Source organism: Sarcophilus harrisii, chromosome 1, assembly GCF_902635505.1.
Source record: "Sarcophilus harrisii chromosome 1, mSarHar1.11, whole genome shotgun sequence".
Classification (NCBI taxonomy): domain Eukaryota; kingdom Metazoa; phylum Chordata; class Mammalia; order Dasyuromorphia; family Dasyuridae; genus Sarcophilus; species Sarcophilus harrisii.
The window spans coordinates 535,963,234-535,978,808 of NC_045426.1; the positions used below are offsets into that span (position 1 = coordinate 535,963,234).

The window sequence follows — 15,575 nt, forward strand, 5'->3', positions numbered from 1 at the left end:
TCCAGACTGCCAAAGGAGATTTAAGACACAAAAAAGATTAATAATCTGTGCTTTAAATGTTGAACTTTAAAAAAATAAATAAATTTGTTATTACTTCCCTGCCCCATTTCACACAAAATGGAGCATACCTTAGTAATTCCTGACCAGAGATTCCTCAGCAGACTTCTTCATAAAATGCACTGTTTATCTTTTTGTTATTTTTATAAATACCCAAATAGTAATAAATGTCTGTGTTTTGAATGGTGATGATGGTCAGTAGTAAGGAAGTCCAGGCATCTTTTTGAATTTGAACATTTACAGAACCTGGTCAGAGTTATACATTTGCCCCCAAATGAAGCTTAGTTACAAATATTAACTGGAAACATCTTTGTTGTTCAATCATTTTTCAGTTATGTCTGAATCTTAATGATTCATTTGGGATGTTCTTGGCAAAGATACTACTGACATGGAAGAAACCATGCAAATAATTATATTATACTATGGGGTTGATCCGTCATTTCAGTTACGTTCAGTTGTGTGGAGTCTTTGTGACCTCCTTTGAAGTTTTCTTGTCAGGGATATTGGAGAGGTTTACCATTTCCTTCTCCAGCTTATTTTACAGATGAGAAAACTGAGACAAACAGGGTCATACAGCTAGTAAGTGTCTCAGGCCATATTTGAATTCAGACCTTCCTGACTCTGGGACAGCACCCTATTCACTGCAGCACTTAGCTGCCCTCCAACATCTTTAAGGACCACAATAAAAAAAGACTGGACTGGGTTTTTCTTCCCCCTCATCTAAACTAGCATACCAACCTATAGCAAATCTATCTCTAAGCAACCTTGATGTGAAGTTCTTTTGTGAGAGAAACTCGAAGGCCTCGTGTATATTAATTAACACTCAGTGTTTTGTATTCAGGAGAAGATGGGCGTCTGACTTACGAGCAGCTGGATCAGTTTCCTCGAGACTGTGTGAAGATTGGGGGTCGTTATGGAAATGAAGTTGCCACCGCTTTCTAACACCTACTAACCCTTTGCTGATGTTTAAAGGCCATGGCATCTAGCCTTCCTGCCTGGGATGGTGCTGTTATTTAGCTGAGGAGAAGAGGCAATGGAGAGATCCTCTTAAAAGGGTGGAGAGACTTGGTTATTTACAGAACACATTCAAATCGGGCTACTTGGTTCCCATCACTTGTTTCCTTTGCCTAATGCTAGAGCCTCTGAGTGTATGGACTTGTTGATAGCTCCTAGCAACACTCAGTATAATTCTGTCTCATCTGGAGTGGGTGATATTTTAAAGATGGACATCTCAACTTTTTACATGCATTGTATTTTTTTTAATGGAAGTTTTCCTGTAAGTTTGAAATAATTCATGTGATGTTTTATCTCAGCAAAGGAAAAGTGAGCTCAGTAAGGAGGGACTAAGAAGAAAAGGATTTTGTTTTGATTTTTTTGGTTATTACAAGCTACAGTAAATGTCAGTTGCCTTGTGGTTTTCTCTTTATAATGGACTCAGGGTTGAATTACTCCTTTGGATTGCTAATGTCCTTTGGAAGAGCACAAAAAGGACTTCCACAAATTTAGCCTGTAAAATGAAGTGGGATGTTAGTTTATCAACTTAATTTTTGAACATCCATATCTTTTACTTCCCTTTTTCAGTCATCACCATTACCCCTCAATAATTCACAAATTTAATGTCAGTTCTTTTGAAAAGTCAGATTATTTTCTAAGATCTATAAGTTAAAGTTATACCCATTCATATATATGTGTGTATATATATTCAATTTAGAAAATGTTAAGATTAATTTGGTTTTGGATTAATAAGAAGTAGGTGTTTCACTCTTCCACGTATATTCCTGGGTATTTTGTCACTATCATACCACAGAACTAAAGTAGAGTTAGAGAGTTAAAAGGGTCCTTGTGATATGCTTGGGGTAGAGGAAGACTGGTAGAGATCCTTGGCTCTTCAAAAGAAATAGGGTGAAGTGTGATAGGGTGACTTTGATGCTCAAAGAGTCTCTGATGCAAAATTAAAGCAAGATGCCTACCATCCAGATATACCTCTTAGTGTCTGTGCTCCAGAGACTGCCTCACGGTAGGTTTGAGACAGAGTTAGTGTGAGATGGTTAAAGCAGTTGACATTAAGTAATGACTCGTCTCCCTAAAAGTATAAAAAGTAGGATATACTAAGGTATTTTACCAGTCCTTAAAAAATTAAAAGGAATATGAGCTCCAGGATCCAACTTGGTACAATACCCTGTTTAGATGTCAGTTAAACTCATCAAAATTTTTATATACTTCAAAGAACAAAAACAAAGCACTTCATTTAAAAATGTTTCCATTGTTTGCCAGACTTTCTGGTAAATCACTGTTTCAACTGTGAATGTTATAATGATGTAAATATTTGTAAATTTATAAATATCACATAAATATATATCCTTTATTGAAAAAATACATTTGTATAGTCTAAAATGTTTACTTGTTTAATGGATGAAATGGTTCTTTTCACGAAAAGTAAAAGCTGTTTTTATATATACATATATATTATGTCTACTGCATGAGCTGATGATTTCAGACTTTTTGTATTGACTTTTGCTTTTTTTTTGGTGGGGAGGGGCTTCTAGTTTTGTGACATTTGTACTCATCACTCTCATGATCACATAAATTATAATAAAAATTATTTTTGAATAACTAAAAATGCCTCAAGTCAATTATGTCCTTTTTGACATGAACATTTATAGGACACCATGACTCAAGTTAAAAATAATACATTTAGTCTTGTCATTCCTTCAACCAAATTGAACTGTGATCTCCCCCAGCTCACAGGATTCTCTCCCTCCACAAATTTTCTTTAGTCTAAGACTGTGATTACAATGATTAGGGTATGTCCAAGTGAGGAAACTCTCTCTACCATGAAAAATCTGTACCTGTCTTGCAACCTACAGACTTAGAGAAGCTGTGAGAAACTGTGAGAAACACAGCCCATAGATGTCAAAGGTGGTGCTTAAACACAAACCGTCCTAACTCCAAATTCAGCTCTCTCCATTATAGCTGACCACTTCTCCTTCCTTGCATCTTCCTGGATCACTTTCTTTGTATTTATATTTTGTACCTGCCATGTTATGAATATGTATAGACTACATCTCCCTAGTATAATATAAATAAGGATGTGTTAGTAAATGTTTAACAACCAACTCTTAAAAAAACAAAATAAAACAAAAAATCAAATTGTGGCTTGTAGCATGCAAATTTAGCAGTCTGTTTGGCTTCAAAACACTCCTGAATGTAGGGTTGTAAAGAACTGAATTAGAGAATTTTTCAAAGGGAAATAGAGAAGCTCATTAAAGGCAAATGCCAGATGGAACATTGCAAACAAGGAAGTAGGTAACAAGTACTTATCATGCCCTAGAATATGCCAGGCACTGTGCTAGGAATATGAATAAAAAGAAACACTAAAGAAACAATCCATACCTTCTGGTTTTTATGTTCTAAAGCAAATGCCCTATCCTCAAGGAGTCTGTTCTGTGGAGAGAGAGAATTTGCTCATTTAAATATGTAAAATTAAAGACAAATTATTTGAGGGAAGGTGGGCACTTTTGGGAGATGAGGAAAGGCTTCATTGTGTCTGTATCAGTCTATGAACTGAGTCATTAGGGAAATTAATTCTTTGAAGAGGTAAAGAATTCTAGTGCAAAGACAGTTAATGGAGTGCTATGTGGGATGGATGACAGGAACGCCAATTTGGATAGACCATCAATCATGGAAATAAAAGTAAGACATAATTGAGACTGGAAATGAGTTGAGACCAAAAGCTAAACAAAAGAGTTTATATAGCTGGTTAATCAAATAACATGTATTTACTAAAGTATACTTATATACAGTTTAGACACTCTGTTAGTTGCTGGGGATACAAAGACAAAGCAAAAATGAAGCAATCTAACTGGAGAGAAAGCATGCACACAAAGAGATGTACAGAGACAATAGGAGCCACTAGAGTTTATGTGGTCCGATATGTATGATTAAGGACAACCACTTGGATATCAGCAGCCATGAAAAGATTATGTTCTGTATTGTTGGAAGAAATAAATAGCCGATATCAATATGATTACAGATCTATTGGAATATTTTTCTAGTACAGTGATTCCCATATAATAGGAATTTAATATTTGTTGAACTTAATTTTTAATTTAATATATTATTAAATATTTGTTCAGTTGAATTTGAATTCTGAACAAAGAAATCCTGCACATGGTTTGTGCAGGTTTACTGTGATTACTAACAATAATAATGATGGTAATACTTATAATAAGCAGGAAATTCATCCCCTCCAAAAACAAGTATATTAATTATGGAAATTATTTATTTTAAAACAAGAAAGCTAAGTCATTCATATACACATACACACATAAATAAAACATTAGTGTGCATGTTCTAACTTGGATTGAATTATAACACAAGTCCATCTTGGATCTCATCAAAAGTGAATTTGGCATGGTGACAGAGCCAAGATGGCAGAGTACAGGCAACAATCCAAGTGAACTATCCTATCACTCTCCTCCAAACAGCTTTTAAAATAGATTTTTAAATAAGTTTATAATAAATTTATAAATATACATAAATAAATTCATAATTAAATAAAATTTTAAAATAGATCCTCAATCAATTAATTTGGAGCAGCAGAGTCAACAAGACACTTGAGTGAGACATTTTCCAGCCTAAAATAATTATGGATCTCTGCAGGAAAATTCTGTGATACCAGGATGGGTACTGGCCACACTGACACTTGGGTAGCTTGGGAGGTGGCTGCAACAGCTATTGCTACAGCTTCAGCTTTGGGGACTCTCATCCTAGAGACAGTAAAGGGTGTGTATATCAGACAACTGATCAGAAAATCACAGTTGACTCTGCTGGCACTGGATGCAGCTGGCACTCATTAGCTACTCCATTATCCCATAAGGAGAGGGGCACTAGCACAGGAAAGCAAGGGGTCTTCCTGGGTGAAGATCAGAGCTTAGATGAAGAAAGCATTCTCCCTGGATAATACCACCTTGGAAGAACCAGAAATTTGCAGACTCCCTAGAACTAGCTCTGAAAACAGCAGCACAAAAAAGCCTAAAGCTTGGAACAGTGCCTCCCCACTCCTAGGTGAATAGAGTTCAATTTTAACATGAAGTTCAAAGTCAAGAAATATGCTATAATTAAAAAAAAAAAAAAAAAAGGATTTGTCTTTTATGGTGGCAGAGAAGACCAAGACATAAACTCAGAACAAGATAACAATATGAAAACAGCTACAACCAAAGCCTCAGAGAAAAATACTAATTGCATCTAAACTCAACAAGAATTCTCAGGGAATAGTTAAAGACAGTTATAAGAGTAGGAGAGGAAAAAATTAGGGGGGAGGAGGGGGTAAGTGAGAGTGATACAAGAAAGAGAATTTATAACTTGGTAAAAGAAGGACAAAATTTTTGAAAAAAATAAATGGCCTTATGGGGCAGCTATTTGGTACAATGGATAGAGCACCAGCCCTGAAGTCAGGAAGACGGGTTCAAATCTGCCCTCAGATACTTAACACTTTCTAGCTATGTGACCTTGGGCAAGTCACTTAACCCCAATTGCCTGGGCAAAAAAAAACAAACAAGAACTTAAGAAGCAGAATAGGATTCTACTTAATTTCATTTACTTATTCAGTGCCACATCAAGCAATTTTTCAGGTGAAGAAATTAAAGTTATCTATAGTCACATGAAAAAAAATGTTCTAAATCACTCTTCATTTAGGGAAATGCAAATTAAAATAACTCTAAGATGCCACCTCATACCCATCAGATTAGCTAATATGGTAGAAAAAGAAAATGACAAACATTGGAGAAGAGGTGGGAAAATCATAGCACTAATTCATTGTTGGTGGCATCGTGAACTGATCTAACTATTCTGGGGAACTATTTGGAAGTATGCCCAAAAGGCTACAAAACTGTACATACCCTGTGATCTAGTATACTACTAGGTCTGTATTCCAAAGAGATCATTAAAAAAGGAAAAAGACCTACATGTACAAAAATATTTATGACAGCTCTTTTTGTGAAAGCAAAGAATTAAAAATTGAGGGAATACCCATCAACTGGGAAACAGCTGAACAAATTGTGATATGTGAATATGCCAGAACAAGTTGTGATATATGAATGTAATAGAATACTATTATTCTATATAAGAAATGATCAACAGAGATTTCAAAAAACTTGGAAAGACTAACATGAACTGATGATGAGTAAAATAAGCAGAACTAAGAGTATGGAAATGGTGGGGGGGGGGGAGGGGGGAAGGGGGAGATGAGCAATGCTTAAACCTTACTCTCATCAGAATTAGTATAAAGAAAGAATAGCAACATTGTACAGTGATCAACTTTGATAGACTTAGTTCTTTTCAGCAATGATCTAAGACAATTCTAAATGCTCATAATGAAAAATGCTCTCCACATCCACATAAAGAATTATGGAGTCTGAATGAAGATCAAAACATACTATTTTCACTTTTTTCTTTCTTGTGGATTTTCCTCTTGTTCTGATTTTTCTTTGACAATATGACTAATGTAGAAATATGTTTACTATGATTGTACATATATAGTCTATATCAGAGTGCTTGCCAAATTGAGGAGAGGGAAGAGAATAAAAGAAGAGAGGAAAAAAACTGGAACTCAAAATATAATAAAAGTTAATGTTGAAAACTATCTTTAAATGTAATTTTTAAAAATACTTTTTATGTGGGAGGGGGAAGCAGAATCAGCCAAATGGAAAAATAGGTACAAAAGCTTACTGAAGAAAATAATTCCTTAAAAATTAAAATTAGGCCAGTGGAAGCTAATGACCCCATGAGACATCAAAAAAAAAAAAATTAAACAAAATCAAAAAAATGAAAAAATAGAAGAAAATATGAAATATCTCATTGAACAATCTAAATATAGATTGAGGAGAGATAATTTAAGAATTATTGGGCTACTTGAAATCTATGATTAAGAAAAGAACCTAAATATCATTTCAAGATAATTTCAAGAAATTATCAAAGAAAATTGCTCTGATCTTAGATTGAAGGGGAAAAATAGAATTGAATCTGCTGATCACCTCCTGAAAAAGATCCCAAAATGAAAATTTCCACGAATATCATAGCCAAATTCCAGAACTCCCAGGTCAAGGAGAAAATATTACAAGCAGCCAAAAAGAAATAATTCAGAAAAAAAAAAAAAAAAAAAAAAAAAAAAAAAAAAAAAAAAAAAAAAAAAAACAGTCAAAATCACACAAGATTTAGCAACTTCCACATTACAGGAATGGAGAGTTTGGTATTGATGTTTGAGAAGGAAAAGGTACTAAGATTACAACCAAGAATAACCTACCCAGTAAAACTGAGTATAATTCTTAAAAGGAGAGCAGAAAATGGATATTTAATGAAACAGAGAATTTTCAAGCATTTCTGCTGAAAATGCCAGGGTTCAATAGAAAATCTTACAATCAAACACAAGACTCAAGAAGCACAAAAATGTAAACAAGAAAGAAAAATCATAAGGGATTCAATAAGGTTAAAGTGTTTACATTCCTATATGGGAAATTGATACATGTAACTCCTAAGAATTTTATCATCATTAGAATAGTTAAAAGGGGTCTAAATAGAAAAATACAACTTGATAGTGTTGGGGTCATCTCCAAAAAAAGTAAAGGAATGAGAAAGAAAGATGTACTGGGAAAAGAGGAAAGGAAAAGATAGAATAGGGGAAATTTTTTCACATTAAAGAGGAACTCAAGGAAGAGTTTTAATAATGGATGGGAAAATGGTGGTGAAAGGAAGATGGGCAATGCTTAAACCTCACTCTCATCAGAATTGATGCAAAGAGGAAGGACTATATATAAATACTCAGTTGAATCTATATGTAAAGTCCGGACTAGCACTCTGGAGGACCTCAGGATCAGCCCAAGTCCTTGGTCTTAGTGGAGGAGTGAAGGAGGTAAGAGAGCCACATGGGTGGTCAAAGATGGAGTCTGGAATCTGGCATCTTCTCTTGTGACTGTGGCTGAGAGACCTCTGTGTCCCTCCCTTAGCTCTTAAATACTTCAGTATGATTATGTCCCTACACCATACTGAGCATGTGCCAGCTGTAGTGCATTACATCATTATATCACATTAAGTATGTACTTAATAGAGAGTCATTATCTCATCAATCATACTGAGTCTTAGGTATACCTTTTCAGAGTTCCAGCCCTCTACATCTATAAGTCAATTTTACTCAATAGGAAAATAGGAGAAGGAATGATATATGTATATGTGTGTATATGACACACACACACACACACACATATATATATATATATCTCATATATAAGTATATGTCTGAGAAATAACATTATATTAGGATAGGTCATACAGGCAACGATAGGACAATTATCTTATCTACTTATTTACTTGGAGAAAACAGTTCTAGGGAAGCTGCAGGTTCAAGGTTGACTTAGTACACACACTCATCAGTCTTTTAGAGCCCCTCAAGGTAAATAAGTTTCTAAACTTTCCTAGCAGGGTCACATTTTCACAAACTCCAAGTCCATCTGGCCCACACAGACTATTTCTCATAAAGGAGGCCCTGATTCAAAGCCTCCCATAGCTCTAAGAAGTTTATTTCTTTTAGCTTATGAGAGAATGTACTGAGAAATGATGCTCTTTGGGGTAGGAGGATATGTGGAGGAGACCTCAAAGAAGAAAACAAAAATTTCTTGACCTGATGATTGTGTGGGCTGGGTCTTAGGGGGAGCATATGTCACTTATGCCTACTTTTTAATACCTTCCCCAGGCAGCCAGTATTAGCATTCATTAACTTTCTCTGCTTTAGACTTCAGCATATGAAATTGCCAGGTAATAATAGTCCTCCTAGATAAAGCATTCCCTCACAGTCCATGTGGGAGGCAGATTAATTGTACAGGAAATGGCAGTGGGGAAATGCCTGCAGCTAGGAAGCCAATTCTGTGAATGGGTATACTTCATGTGGGATCCTAGGAAAGTAGGATCATTGGTTTCGCTTTGGAAGGGCATTTAAAGGCCTTCTTCAATGTCTTTCTTTTTTGGACAAGGAAACTGAAACACAAAGAAGATAAATGATTTTTCTAAAGTCATCCAGATGGTGAGTGACAGGGAAGAGTGATTTATCCAAATAATACATCCAAGAGAGAAGTGGGAGGTAAATCTAAGTCCATGGCCTTTTCCATTGCCTTATTGCTGGGCTTGGAATTATTCAAATCCATTTCATTTTTTATTCAATAAGTAGTTATCAGAAACAATAGATGCAGTGTGTTGTGCTATGCATAGAGATGAAAATTTCCTTTCTTGAAGGAATTAATCCAATAGGAAGGTGCTCATACACACACACACACACACACACACACACACACACACAACTACAACTCAAAATTGGATAATAGATTTAAATCTATAAAGAATCTTTGAAGCCATTAAGGTAAAATACTTAGTTTTATGGTTGGGGAAACAGAGACTTGCCTGACCAAGGGTTTAAATTGTTTGAAGAGGTATTTAAAATCCAAGTTTTTCTGACCCCAAGTCTCACATTTATTAGAGGGAATGTAATGCTGGAGAAATGGAGGCAAGATAAAGATTAGAGAGTTTTTAATAATTTATTTGAAAGGGAGAGATTTACTGGGACCAAATGGATCCATGGTTTGGTCCCAGAGCTGAATGAGACTATCCATAGTCTCCAAGAATCCAGCAAACAATGTGAGTTCTCAATGACATATATACAAGTGGCTCAGATACAGGGGATAGACAGAGGCAGGGGCGGAGTCACAGCACTGAGAGGGGGAAGGGACTATCAGTTGGGTTCTGACAGGATGGAAGGAGGCATTTGATAAGTAGGGAAGGACTGGGGTCAAGATGTCTAAGATAGAAGGTCTTTTATCCTTATCAAATATTCTGATGATTAAGAGGGAAGGGTGGTGTGATAGCCTGGGGTTTGGAGCAGAATAACTGAGGTTGGGCAATTCAAGGAGACTGTGGCCTAACAAATCGAGGCAGGACAATTTAGGGAAACTGAGTCAGGATAATAAAAGAGAACTGTGGCACAACAGGGAGAAGGACAACTTCTAGCTAGATGGTTCAAGAAAAACTTTATGGAAAAAGGAGTATTGGAATTAGCAAAAACTAAATGTTGTTAATATTATTAACCAGAGTAGCAAAACTGGACAGAAAGCCAATTCTACAGTTGCATAATTCAGCAACTCCATCCTTTTAAATATCATTTTACACAATACTTTCCCTTCATTTCCTGATTTTGATTCAACTGATTTAAGAAAAAAAGCTTACTGATCTCTTACCTAGAGAATAAAAGGGATTGAGTTCCTATTTCCCCAGGGTTGAAGATTATTCTTGGAATATTGAGAGAGAGTGAAAAAAGAAAATTTGTGTGGCAATAGACAATGGGCAAAGCAATTTCTGGCTTCTTAGAGAAATAATCTATTTTTTTTTAAATTCTGAACTTTGACACTTCCCCAAAAAAGAGTATTTCCATTAAAATAGCAAAACCCAAGAGGAATTCTCTATGAAACTGAATTTCTATTTCATACTGCTTGAAAGTTTGTTTGCTTTTTTGAAGAAATAATAAATTTTACATGTTTCTTTTAAAATCATCCTTCCTTCTGGAAATTTTTAAATATTTCAATGGTCCTCTTTTTTTTTGAGGGGGGGAAGAGAACATCACTATTGATAAAACTACTCCTCTTTTTCTTCTATCCTCTCCCTATTAAAAACCAAGAACCCAATTCACACACATGTCAAAACATCATCCTCATGTTCCTCTTTAAGAACAAAGGATGAGCTCAAAAAGTTATCAAACTATGCATACCTTTTGATCCAGCAGTGTTACTACTAGGCTTATATCTCAAAAAGATTTTAAAGAAGGGAAAGGGACCTGTATGTGCACGAATGTTGTGGCAGCCCTCTTTGTAGTGGCCAGAAACTGGAAACTGAATGGATGCCCATCAATTGGAGAATGACTGAATAAATTGTGGTATATGAATATTATGGAATATTATTGTTCCGTAAGAAATGACCAACAGGATGATTTCAGAAAGGCCTGGAGAGACTTACATGAACTGATGCTGAGTGAAATGAGCAGAACCAGGAGATCATACTTCAACAACTATACTATATGATGACCAAGTCTGATGGACGTAGCCATCTTCAACAATGAGATGATCCAAATCAGTTCCAATGGAGCAGTAATGAATTGAACCAGCTACATCCAGCAAAAGAACTCTGAAAGATGACCATGAATCACTACATAGAATTCCCAATCCCTCTATTTTTGTCTGCCTGCATTTTTGATTTCCTTCACAGGCTAATTGTATAATATTTCAAAGTCCGATTCTTTTTGTACAACAAAATAATTGTTTGGACATGTATACATATATTGTATTTAATTTATACTTTAGCATATTTAACATGTATTGGTCAACCTGACATCTGGGGGAGGGGATGGGGGGAAGGAGGGGAAAAATTGGAACAAAAGGTTTTGCAGTTGTCAATGCTGTAAACTTACCCATGCATATATCTTGTAAATAAAAAGCTATTAAAAAAAGAAGAAGAAGAAGAAGAATAAAGGATGAGCAACAACAAGAGTCAAAAAAAAAAAATTTGCCTTGTAACAAATAAACATAGTCAGGCAAAATGAATCCATATACTTGCCTTGTACAAAAAAATATGTCTCTTCCTACACTTTAAGTCCACCCCATTTCCATCAGGATATAGGTAATGCTTTATCCTTGGTCTTCCATAGACATGGTTCAAAGTTATTTTTTTTTAATTATGTTGTTGCCTTGCATAATTATTCTATGCTAATTCGTACTACTTAGGCTTCTCTGAAATCATCTCTTTTTTTGCCTTTTTTATGATACAATACTACGAATGACACTTTTTTGCTGTGTGAAATACACAACAAAGGTAAAAATGTAGAATTGGCAAGGATGGCCTGAGAATTTTGCTGAAGTCTTGTTCTTCCTGATGGGGTATCACAGGAGTTAATTAGGCTATTTACAGGAAACAAGAGTCAGAAAAATGTAGTTTCCTCACGTAAAACACTAGTTTTCTTTTGGTTGCCTTGTATTATGTTGGTAGTAGAAAGCAATAATAAAAATGAATATAATGTTATTCCCCAAAGGTTTCCTTATTCACAGAGTTGCCTAGAATTGTAAAAGGTTTTGCAGCTATTACAGTAGCCAGACAATTGGAAAATGCCTTTGATAAAAATGTCAGATTACACAGCTGCTTTTCCCCCATTTTTCAAGTTAAACTGTTTTCAATTCTACTACTTTTAGTATTTATTTAGGCATTGGGAAGTCACATATATTCAATTACTGACATACACATCCATCTATATGCTTAAGGAAATCAACTGTTGAACTGACTATTGATATGTATGTATGTCCATATACATAACTGGTATATATGTATACAGTATACATATGCATATAGATGATATACACAAATGTAAACACTAGAGGGCAATGTTACTAGTTGGATTCTATACACCAAAAAGACAAAACTCAGCAAAGTCTCAAATTCGCCATTTGTCACATATTCTACCTCAATCCAGAGGGAGCTCTAGGGAGACAAGTTATAAGAAAAAAAGAAGGGTGGGGGGTCAGAGGGAAGCATTTATTAATCTGTTTGCCAGCCTGTGTGAAACAAGTTATAAATATTTTCTCATTTGATCGCACAACAACCCTACAAGGTTCCCATTTACCAAGAGGAAAACTGAGGCAGGCAGAGGTTTCATGACCTACTTAGGATCACATTGTTAGTAAATCTCTGAGACTGATTTTAAACTCAGACCCAGTGCTCAGTCCATGACATCACCATCTGCCTCAGTGGGTCACATTGTATCTCCCTGGTCATTAGACTTGTCTGCTGATTGTGTTAAGTTTATATTTACATAATGAAATAGCTATAAACTCCAACCTACCAGAAAATTGTGTCTTCTCTCTGAATTTTCTGAGTAGAGGCATGTAACCTTAAATTTGTATAAGTATAAACCGGTATCCTTAAGTGTATACATGGGTATTACTCTCTGCAAAACTTCAACAAGAACAACAAAAATGAAATAAAATAGGTCTGCCATGTGACCATACAATTCAGTCTTCTCCTAGGCTTAGACATCCTAACTGATAAGTATTTATTAGGGGCTTACTCTGTGCAAGCAACTGTGGTAAATGTCAGAGATAAAGAAAAGCTCTGAATGAGCTTGTATTCTAGAGAGAGAGAGAGAGAGAGAGAGAGAGAGAGAGAGAGAGATAACATGTACACAGCTTAAGTAGATAGAAAATTTACAGTCATGCTCTGAACTCAGGAGTTTTAAACCCTAGGTTCTCATGTTTGGACTCAGATTCAGCTGATACCACAATAGCAGGTATGTTTGATACAGAAATCAACATCTCCCTAACACAAGAGCTGACCAAGCTTCCCAGTGCTGAAGTTAGCAGCTTCCTAGTGCTGATACTAGTTCTGTAAGCTCAACACTCTCATCTGGGCCCTGACTGGATCCATGGCACCTGAGACTGACTCATGGGCTTGTTTTTAGTGTCCGGTCATTGTCAGGGACAGGGACCAACAGAGCTTCTTGACTCAGTTCATGGAATTGAACTCAAAAGCTGACATTGGGCAAGGAAAGTCTACTACAATCTACCTACCTACTCATATCCCCATCTTTTGATCCCTGAATCCTCTCCAACTTTGTCTTTAGGTGCAATAATAAATTTTATAGACACAGAAATGAGACAGATTAGAAGGACTTAGACCAGGGTCACATGACTAGTGTTAGAAGCTAGATTTGAACTCAGGGCTTCCTGACTCTCCATATATTGCCTAACTGTGTCACAATCAATGAATGGAAGGAGAAAGGGGGAGAGAAGCATTTATTAGTACTTACAAGAGTCAAGTGTGCTGTGCATAGCACTAAGGATATTGATTTTTTGGATGGGGTCATTGAACAAGAGGTAGGACATAACTTTGTTTTGTGTGTGTGTATATATATATATATATATATATATATATATAGATATATATATATAATTTCAGTACTAAATTTTGAAAATCCAACATTCTAGATTTACACTAAAATGTCAGGATATGAGAAAGACACTGGATATGAAAGGAGGAAAACTATGTGTGGAAAACAAAAGGGATCCCAGCTATCCAGGATTTAAGAGGATAATGAAATATCCTCTTGACAATATAATCATTGTCCTATATGGCAGTAGGGAATCTGGTCCCTGGGACATACTAGGCACTTAATGTTTACTAAATTGATTTGGGTATACAACATGGTCCCTTTTTTTTTTTTTTTTTCAAATAATGTTTTTAAATGCATAAAATAAAATACATAGAATTATAGAGAAAACCAATTATATTGAAATGCAGTTACTAAAATTCATAGTTCCCAGATTAATAGTCCTTACAGAATGTAAAGCTGCCTTTCAACCAATTTTCCCAATTTCAACGGGAAATAAGTATTGATATTTTTTATATCATTTAGTTCTACCTCTACTCTATAAGCTATCTCTTGTATCAAACAATGTTTTTAAAAGAGTAAAGTTGCTAAACCAAACTCCCAAGAAACTATCTTACTGACCTAGAAAAAATAACAAAATTCAACTGGAAGAACAAAAAGTCAAGTATTTCAAGGGAACTAATGAAAACAAAAATCAAATGAAGGTGGCCTAGCTGTACTTGATCTAAAACTATATTATAAAACAGCAGTCAGCAGAACCATTTGGTATTGTCTAAGAAATAGATTAGTTGATAGTAATGTTCTCTGTTTCGGTTTTCTTAGGGTCTCTGGGAGCAGCCTTGGTTTCAGTTCAGTAATCACCACAAGAGTAGCCAGGGGTTAAAGTCCAAATCCTTTATTATCTCTTTCAAAGTCATATCTCCTTCACTTGGGGCTGGGCTAATTTTCTTAGAGACCTACCTCTTTCTTTGGTTCTGAGAGCTTGAGCTCTCGCCTGTCTTCTCTGCCCTCTGAATCTCTCCCAAATAATCCTGGCTGAGGCTCCTAGCTTATATGTTCTACACTGAGTATAAACCAATCATTATATCAGTAGGAAACCATTATTTGTTGTAAGATTAAATCAATCATATTGAATCATGCTAAACAAGATAACTATTGTCTCTATCAATTCCACTGACTTAGTACTTTGTAAGAATCCTTTGTTTCAAGTTCAGAGTTCTGGCTCCTAACAGTTGATCAGTGGAATAGGTTAGGTTCGCTACTGACAAAATAGTCAATAAGGATAGCAATGTAGTGTTTCACAAACCTAAAGGCCCCAGTTTTTGGGATAAGAACTCACTATTCGACAAAAACTGCTGGTAAAAATGGAAATTAGTATGGCAGAAACTAGGCATTGACCCACACCATATATCAAGATAAGGTCAAAATGAGTTCATGATTTAGATATAAAGAGTGATATTATAAGCAAATTAGAAGAACAAAGGATATTCTACCTCTTAGATGTGTGGAGAAGGAAAGAATTTGTGACCAAAGAAGAACTGGAGTTCAATAT

General features: G+C 35.5%; 1 protein-coding gene across 5 annotated transcripts in view; it reads left to right on the plus strand.

The window, feature by feature from the left end:
• Nucleotides 1-2,664, plus strand: part of RIPOR2 (RHO family interacting cell polarization regulator 2) — a 124,637-nt gene extending 121,973 nt beyond the window's left edge. For 4 of the 5 annotated variants that reach the window (XM_012541599.3, XM_012541600.3, XM_012541602.3 and 1 more), the window contains one exon: nucleotides 899-2,662. In XM_012541599.3, the coding sequence (XP_012397053.1) occupies nucleotides 899-999 (101 nt within the window). In that variant the 3' untranslated portion in view covers nucleotides 1,000-2,662. Of the gene's footprint in view, nucleotides 1-898 lie in introns of all 5 variants that reach the window. The other variant, XM_031946775.1, reaches the window with a different exon arrangement.
• The last annotated feature ends 12,911 nt before the right edge of the window (nucleotides 2,665-15,575 follow it).